The following is a 9,050-nucleotide window of genomic DNA, read 5'->3' on the forward strand; positions in this document are numbered from 1 at the left end:
ATGTTTATCCACATATTTGTCTATCAACAGTCTATTAAAAAACGTGAACATTATACAATATTACTATGTATATGAATAAAACATCACTATAACCTAATATCCATTTATTGTTCAGGTGACCTTACTGTTCTTTATGGAATATTTTCTCAAGATTATAGCTTTGTGGGGATTGTCTCCTTGTCAAATCTACTGGACTACAATAGTTCATTTTGATGTAACCATCTATCTAACAAAAAGTATGGATGATTTAAGTCATCCCTTGTGTACAAACGATTGAGGAGTAAAGTGAAGGGAAAGGAAATACAAAACAAATCATCAGATTGTTCACAAAAACAAACCTGAGCATGAAAGTCCACATACTGTCTTTTTTTCCCCCAGAGCTTTCAATCGCATCTTGTATTTACGATGTCTATACAGTATATTTACTGTTTACTGAGCAAACGCCATTTGCTGAGGAAGACCACAAGGTGCTGTAGAAAAATCTAGTAAGAGGAACTTGATTTTTCAATGTGAAGAAGTAAAGCTGCTTCCAAAGATAAATTGCTGCTAAAAGATTGCTCAACACCATTCCTATTTCCTTACCTCCCTACCTTTCTGACTCTCTTCCTCCCTGGTTGTCAGTGTTTCCCTAGCTGCTCCCCTTTAAGTGGTTGTGATTGACAGGTGGGCTATATCCATGCAATATCACCCAGTGCACGTTCCTATTCCCTCCTGGAGCCTTCATCCACCGGTCAAATTAACCTTCCGTGCCAACGGGAGGGGGCCCTGCGTGGGCCAATCAGCAGGTGATTAGGCCGGGGGTGGGAGGGGTGAGGGGTCACCGCGATGGGGCCATCGCAAGCCTGATTGGTTTCAATCAGCAGCCAGCCGCAAGGACAGCTGGGAGCTGAGCCGCAGTGAGCGCTAATCAACGCGTCCCACAGTGAGGCATGAACAGTCACCACACACACACACACACACACAACACACACATACACACAGGTAGATTGACGCCGCTGTATACACACTGACAACACGGACATCACTGTGTGTACACATTCACACAGAGACAAGACACACACACAAATACACACAGCAAGACATGGGAAGCAGAAATGAGCAGTCAAGACCACAACAGATAAACAGAAAATCCCATAATGGAAAACCAGAGAAAAAAGAGAGAGAGAGACGGAGGGAGAGAGACATGCTCACAGCAACCACAGACCATCACAGTAAATTGAATGACTAATTGCATTGGATTCGTTAATTTGACCACTGGCACATCTGATAGGGGCCCCCGTGACATTGGTTAGCGATGCTCTGTCCTACAAACCACAACAACCACCTCCTCTATGATGTCTCAAATGTGGAACAATTCAGATTCTCTCCGCTATGTCTGATGCTATGCTAAGTCTGGTTCAAATCTCAGTAAAGCATATACAGCATCGACCAATGACTAATCAGAAGAGATGGGAGAAGTCACAAAGAGCATATTATAGCTCATCTTCCGTGCGTTGAAAGCGGAGAAGACACACTGATCTGCTCTGGTTTCTACTTAGGACAGTCGGTGTTAGTCACTTCTTTGGGTGGGACCATTAGGAGGAATGTCAGCAGAGCTACAGGAGGAGGATCTGGGTGTGTTTTATCAACATTATGACAAAGAGACTTGGGTGAAGGCTGAATGAATGTAAAATGATCATGCCACAGCTCCATTTCTTCTCTTTTCTCCTTACAAGGAACACAAAAATCAAACAGGGTCTTCCCCCTAATCACATGTTGAGACAAATATGCAGAAAAGCAGGTTCTTCCTTTATTTTCACAATCGCAAAACAAGGAAGGGAAACATTTTTAATTGGTTGTCCGGCACCGTGAGTCATCAGTTTCCTTTTTACAGAGTGAACAGTCAGTCAGACAAAAGCCTCTTCTGTAGAGCACTAAATATAGACAACAGAATCAGTCACATCTTTTCATTCACTTCTTCCGCCTTCACAAGGTAATGATAGTATGAGACAAGAGAAAATACTCATTTCAGAGAGCTGCTATTAATCTATTCATGAGATTCATGAGACTTGGAGATTTGCTTGACTTCAAGAAAAGTTTATTTTCAAGACTAATAAATATGTTTGCCTGATTACGTTTGTGTGAAATGATTTCAACCTCTAGAAAGTTGCTCTTTATTCTCAACCATAAATATATACAAAAACATAACAGAAAAACAGATGTTTCAAGATGGTAATGCAATTATTATAAAAGAACTGAGTCTTGTCTCAAGTATTTTTGTATCAGTACAAAGAAAAAATTCTCCAAATTAAACCACCAGTAAGTATGGTGATCATACTGTAAGCACCTGAAGAGCTACAATCATTCATTTGAGAGTGTGTTTGTCCTTAAATACTTCTAATATAACATTTAGAGCTGTAATGATTCCACAATTAATCGATTAGTCAATCAGCAAAAAGTTTGAAAATTAATTCTAATTAAGTAATTTTTCAAGCCACAAGAAAATATAAAAACAAAACAATTAATTTAGAAAATAATAAGCTCATTAATGAATGATGGAAATGTTAGTGGCGGCCCTAATAATATTTGAACCTTTACATTTTGTGCTGCAGTTATGAATATTTTAATGGACATTTTTGAACTATTGTGAATCACTTTGGTATTGATCCTGGCAAACTAAAATATCTCTTTAGCTGTCTCTTATTGAAAAGGTGGTTGTTCTGCAGCCTAGTGAGCTGTGGGTTCAAGACTGGAGAGAGAGAGCATGATGACAGACCAGAGCTCATGGATGGGCTTTGATCACTCAGTGGGTCTAATGACAGTGAATTTGACGTCTGTGACTCCACATTTAAAGCAGGGTTTTGGATCCCTTCAGAGCTCAATGAAGATGAGACTCGATTCCCGCTTTCCTCATCTACGATATCACCCATGGAATAATTTCTAATTTCCTGGCGGAATGCGCTCTCTGTGTTTGCTTCCTGCTTAAACAGAATAATGTAACACTTTGTGAAGAACTGACAAAACAGGATGCCGTAGGCTGAGATGAGGATGACGCCCATCTCCACTGCTGGAAGGTACCGGCCAGTGACAGTGACATAAACTGGGCCAAAGATGATCCAGCAGATGAAGTAAATCAGCATACTAAAGGTGATGAACTTTGCATCATTGTAACTGTGAGGCAGATTTCTGCCCTTGAAAGCAACACCAAAGCAGATGAGAGCCAAAACGCCAATATAGCCTAACATGGCTCCAAATGCAGGAAATGACGTCTCATTGCAATGAAACAGACGCTCCTCTCTGTTTTTCAATTTCTCCCATTTGGGCCTTGGAGACTTAAGTGCGAGCCACAGGGCACAGATGAGCACTTGACCTGACAAGCACACTGCAATAATTATGTAAGGCTGGTAGAGCTTCTTCAGGACTCTCCTAACGCTGGGGTCAAACTCAAAGGCCAAGATGATCTTGAAGGACTTGACCATGATGCAGGAGACACACAGGGTGAAGCTCAAGCCAAACAGTACCTGCCGTGCTTGGCACTGCCAGTGTTTGGGTTTACCACCAAATAATATCACACTCACAAATGTGCCCAAGAGAGAGAGGAGGAGGAGGATGCAGATGGGACCCACAGATGCGCGCACAACAGGGGTATTCCAGCGTGCAAGGAAGATGATCCCAACAACAAGAGTAAGCAGTGCCCCTAGAGCAGTAAATGCCAGCAGCGTTTTATGATACTTATCATTCCATGTCAGAAAGACAGGTGTCTTGGAGAGACACTTTGCGCTTCCATTGTTGGAGAAATGGGTCTCAGTATTGCACTGATGACACTTTGTTGAATCTGCAAACAGAGGACAAATGGTCATTATTATCTTCAAGTTAGGTATATAGTTGACAAGATGATAGGCCTCATAGTATTAGCAGAGTTCTCATTGTGTCGTTTCTCATTGTTTTGTTTTTTTATTGCATTATACAGGTCATTGATGTTATTGGTGTTTACTTTAGTCTGATTCTCACCGCTGGTGTTGGAAAAGTAGTCTCTAGGACAGGGGTGGCATTCATAGCAGCAAACAGGCTGGCCCTGACTTGACTGCTTCCTGAAGCCTGGAGTACAGCTTCTTGAGCACCTGGAAATCACCTGTCCCTGAAAAGAGAAAGTATCCTCATCAAGCACTTCTTTGGTAGACTTCATTAATATACAGTACAGCCTTTGAGAAATAGGAAGAACAAGACAATTAAAGCTTTGGTGAAACACTAAACAAGACAAAACAAGAGTCTTTAGCCACGCTAGCAGCTTTGTGAGGCTGTGAGTGCTAACATGCATGCCAACATTTGCCAATTAAAATGTCAACCTCATGGTGGTGCTAGGGTGAAAGTCAGGAGATCATCAAAGTCAGTAAGATTCATTCTTCTGGGGACTATAGATGTCTATACAACAGTTCATGGCAATCCATCCAACAGTTGCTGAGATATTTAAATGTGCACCAATGTGGTAGACCAACTAACAATGCCTTCCATAAAATCACGCTGCTAACATGGACCGTAGAGAATGAGGCTACATAGAATACTAATATAAGAGTGATAAATTCATCAGAAGAAGGCAAATCCTTACTGTGACACTGTGGACATCTTGATATGTTTTTTGTGAGACGAAAGTCAGCTCCTTGTTTTCTATACTGTAACGAGCAACAATGTAGTGAACGTCCACAAAGGTTGGTGAGGACTGCCTCCACAGGATGACATCATATCCTGAGTTGAGGTCACCCCTGTTGTCAAACGAATAGTTTTTCCCATCCATGTGGAACTTTGCTTTCCTTAATGCTCCTCGTAACTGAAAGTGAAAAAGTGTTGAAAACGATGTGAGTTTGTGATTCTCATTTCATTTTCATTTCATGTCATATATCTTAAAGGACCAGTGTGTAGGATTTAGGGGGATACTGGTTCTTTAAATCTGCAATAACTGATTTTTTGGCCCCTTGGGGGCAGCGTAAGCACAAGACTGATATATTATCATCATATAAAGTTTATATTTTGCGAAATTGTGAGCGAACAGTGGTCTATTCATACATCCAGCAAATGAGGAGCAACATTAGCATTCATTTGGAGTCATGTTTCAAAGCCATGTGATGAATGTTATGTAATGTTTTAATCATGCACATATCTGTGTGTGTGTGTGTGTGTGTGTGTGTGTGTGTGTGTGTGTGTGTGTGTGTGTATTCACCTCCAAGGGCTGTAATCTCTGGCTTGTTTTACAATCCCTGTTGACACAGAGATCTGCAACAGCCTGAGCAATAGCTCGAACTGCCAATTCCACACTGTATACAGCATATGGATATATCATCTTCATTAATACCTCGGTGGCTGTGTCATTGGGCATTACAGGCTCATCTCTTTTCACTCGTTGTTGATGTTGATTCTTTAGAAAAGCAGACAGGAATGCGTTGTTCTTGTGGTGATCAGGGTTTACATCAAGATTACTGAGATACTGCTTAAATCTGGTTGGGTTTCCAGATTTAAGCGTGGTCCCAAAGATTGTTCCTACGTCACTCAAAGACCAGTTTCCCAGTACATTAGCAGATTGCGACCAATTATCACTGGCCACCCAAACTTTCCCCCTGCCTCGAGGATCCTTGAGAAGACTTCTGAAGAGATACATCATATGGTAATGTTTGGCAAAGGACACAATGACCTTTACATTTGCATTTTCAGTGATGCTTTTGACTGTTGCTTTGGTGTGGTCCTTGAGTGCGTCGTCACCAAGAACATCTGGAAGAATAGAGGTGAAGGCAAAGCAGATGTTGTGGTCTACTGCATGCTGCTGCAGGCGTTCAATTGCATAGCGACCGTAGTCACCATCAGTAGTCACTACACCGACCCAGGTCCATTGGTGTATTTTTAGAATATTGGTGATGGCAAGTGCTTGGTGATCGTCTTCTGGTACAGTCCTCATAAAGCTTGGAAAGCGGGTTTTATCACTCAGGAGACCAGAGGTTGCACCATAACTTATCTGTGGGAATGTACAAGAATGTTCTGCATTTTAAATTTAGCTCTGAGGTTTATTAATGGCAAATTTATCATTCAAAAAGTATCAGCTTTAAATCAAGAGAAGACTTTAAGCTCAGTCATACCTGAGGGATGTACTCCAGGTTGAGTTGCCTCGTTACCGCTATGGATGTCTCCGAGTAGTAACCACCAATGACAGCCAACACAGGTGGGGAGGGCTGCTCTACACCCTCTGGTAATATATAAAATAATATAATAAACACTAATACATTATATAATATTATATGTTGAATTATTTCTGTAATTCTTTTAAATTTTGATACACCCAAATTATTACTTTTATTACACAAATTATTACATTTGTAGGGGGTACGATCGTTATGTGATAAAATAATAAGAATAATTAAGGCAACAGGAAAATAGTATATTTATAACAGTAAATGATAATTAGTACGTTTGTAAATTTTTACATTACAGTTATTGATGGGTGTCAGGACAGATTTCAAAATCAATGCGTCACATTTCTGGTCCTGAGACTGCTCACCGTTTCTCCTGAAGGACAGGGTGTTTCTCAGGGCAGTGGTAACGTCAGAGCAGGAGTCCAGTATGCAATATCCAAGGGTCAGGTTCCCCAACTCCTGCCTCTTATTTACATCCTCCACCGCCTGCACCATTATCAGAGACTGGACCAGCCGAGCCGTGCTGAACCTGTGAGATGCAATCACACGTTACGTACACATGCACCCAACACACACTTTCACAGCACAGAACACACACCCACACCAAGGTAAAGAAAATTACCTGTTACAGCTCCTTATATCGCTGCCATCTGCTCTAATGGTAACACTAACACTTTCATGTATTGGGAACAATCCTCCAATAATAATGTCACCTGGAGCTGTGGCATTGTCAAAACCTATGGTACTAAAAACTAGGTCAAGTAAAACTGAGGCAAAAACGTAGAAACTAAAGAAATATTTCATCTTCTTTTGTTCTTCTAGTTAGCTCAAATCTGCTTCAAAGTATCTCTGATTTCCAAATATCTCCTCTCAGAGTTTAGTTGTGTGCGTCCCTCCAGTGTGGTTGCAAAAGACAGATCTGTCAACGGACTTCTTGAACTTAAAATGTTACTTATCATTTTCCTCATCGCTGACATGAAGTCACTTGGAAAAATGCATGTGGGATGTAAAAGAATGTTGTCTTTCTTCCTGGTGCTATGATTACGCTATTCCTTTGACAGCCAGAGGAATAGAGGTTAGACACATTAATATCAATATATTAAAAGGCCAGTTGTGTTGTAGTTCAGTCCTGTCCACTTTGTGGAAAGAGAATTTTGGTGAAAATTAAGTATAACCATGTTTGATGGCAGTAGTATTATATAACACCAGAACCTCAACCAACTTAAACTTGGCAAGAAGAAAAGTCAAGGTGTGTCCACAAGAGGTCTAAAAATAAATCTCTAAATAGCTAAAGGAAGTAAAGAAGCCTGCTCTGCCACCCATTTCAACTATTTTGTTTGAGTTATCTTTTACATGTGGTGGGTATAATTAAACCAGGAAGAAATGTGTTGAATAGGCTGCCAGTAAATGTATTTCCCTGTCTCTTTTGGCTTATTGACCTTTTTATGCCACCAAAAAACACAAGTAAAAATCAAATTTCAGAGGGCATTCTTTTACAAAAAAAACCAGCTTAAAATTGCTCCCATGTGTCTATTATGAGTCAGAACTGACATACCTAAACTGAGATGCCTAATATGTTTTTACTCCACTACATTTCTTTGAAAGCTGTACTAGATTAAGATTTAACGTACAAACCATATGATCAATCTGTAAACTTAAATAATAAAATAATAATAATAATAATAATAAAATGCATTAACATTATTGAAGCGATGTGTATTTTTATGGTGTATTGGTATATTAAGTAGTTAAAATGAGTTCCAACTCAACCAGCTAAAACATTAAAATGCTGCTGACACAGTAATGTAATAATGTACATTCTGATCATTTTGATGCATTTTTATAGTGGTATTGCTATTTTTACTGAAGTAAAAGATCCCAATACTTCTTTCAGCACTTATTTTAATACTTAATTTTGTATTTAACTGATACTGCTCTACACGAATCCAGGACTTTTGAAAATGAACGTTTTTTTCATTTGTAGTAGGCTATTACTTAAGTAAAGGGTACTTCTACCAATATTCTTTTGCGCTGTATTTTTCTACATTTTTCTTTGTTTAGTCCCTCCTCATCCCATTCTGATCAGTGGGAAATATTTTAAGTTAGGCCCAACTGGTACAGCGGTAAAAAGTGTTCAGGAGAAACGGAGGGAGGTTCTTACTGCTTTTCTCTGTAGAGGCTCGAGGGTCGATTGGAACCTGAGCACGAGACAGCTGTTTCCTCTGCTGCGGTGACTGCGCATACGCGGAACATAAAGGAGAAGGGAGCGGACACGGAGTTAGTCATATTTCGAATATTTACAGTAGGAAGAAGTGTCCTTCTCGGCAGCATAACAGACAACCTTACAGGTAGGACATCATACGTGCCATATACCTACGTAAGCACCCCGGAAACGCGATTTTCGCTCTTTCCAGATCAGTAAATGAAGTTGTGTAAGCGAATGTAACGTTATACACATAGCCTGTCGCGGAGTTGAGCAAACTTTTGCTCACCTCATTAGCATTAACCTTAGAAAATGTTCCGTGTAACTTGTGTACACTGTAGCTCAAGCGTAGCTAACACAAATCAATGAGCTTTTGTTTAACTTTAAGCTTGGTGAGTAATTAAGTGTCATAACACTAACCGCTTGTCACAGTGTGTTCAGTCAAATTGTGAAAATAACAAACAGCTGTTAGGGAGGAAAGAAGACGTTTCACTTTGTGCTTCGGAGAGAAATGCCTGCAGTCAAACTAACAGTTACATCAGTTGTCTGCTGCGTTGTCATTTGTGTTACTCATTAGTTTTAATGTCAGGGTTAACAGACAAAAGTGCGCGGTCAAATTATACATTACAATTTATAACTGCCCCCGCGTGACTGAGAGAGCGAGATCCATTTATTTCAGGGAAGGTGGGGCG

General features: G+C 40.2%; 1 protein-coding gene across 2 annotated transcripts; it reads right to left on the reverse strand.

The window, feature by feature from the left end:
* Window positions 1–1,776: 1,776 nt before the first annotated feature.
* Window positions 1,777–7,039, reverse strand: LOC139302235 (G-protein coupled receptor family C group 6 member A-like). 2 transcript variants are annotated; one of them, XM_070925866.1, is made up of 7 exons: window positions 6,778–7,039; window positions 6,521–6,684; window positions 6,102–6,208; window positions 5,195–5,980; window positions 4,586–4,804; window positions 3,991–4,117; window positions 1,777–3,814 (listed from the first exon to the last, which is right to left on the reverse strand). In XM_070925866.1, the coding sequence occupies exons 1-7, from the start codon at window positions 6,957–6,959 to the stop codon at window positions 2,631–2,633; spliced, it is 2,769 nt and encodes a 922-aa protein (XP_070781967.1). In that variant the 5' UTR covers window positions 6,960–7,039; the 3' UTR covers window positions 1,777–2,630. The 2 variants fall into 2 exon arrangements, with proteins under 2 accessions (XP_070781967.1, XP_070781968.1); XM_070925867.1 differs by having other exon boundaries at window positions 6,869–6,908.
* Between the last annotated feature and the right edge of the window lie 2,011 nt (window positions 7,040–9,050).

The sequence above is a fragment of the Enoplosus armatus genome, chromosome 19, assembly GCF_043641665.1.
Source record: "Enoplosus armatus isolate fEnoArm2 chromosome 19, fEnoArm2.hap1, whole genome shotgun sequence".
Classification (NCBI taxonomy): Eukaryota; Metazoa; Chordata; class Actinopteri; order Centrarchiformes; family Enoplosidae; genus Enoplosus; species Enoplosus armatus.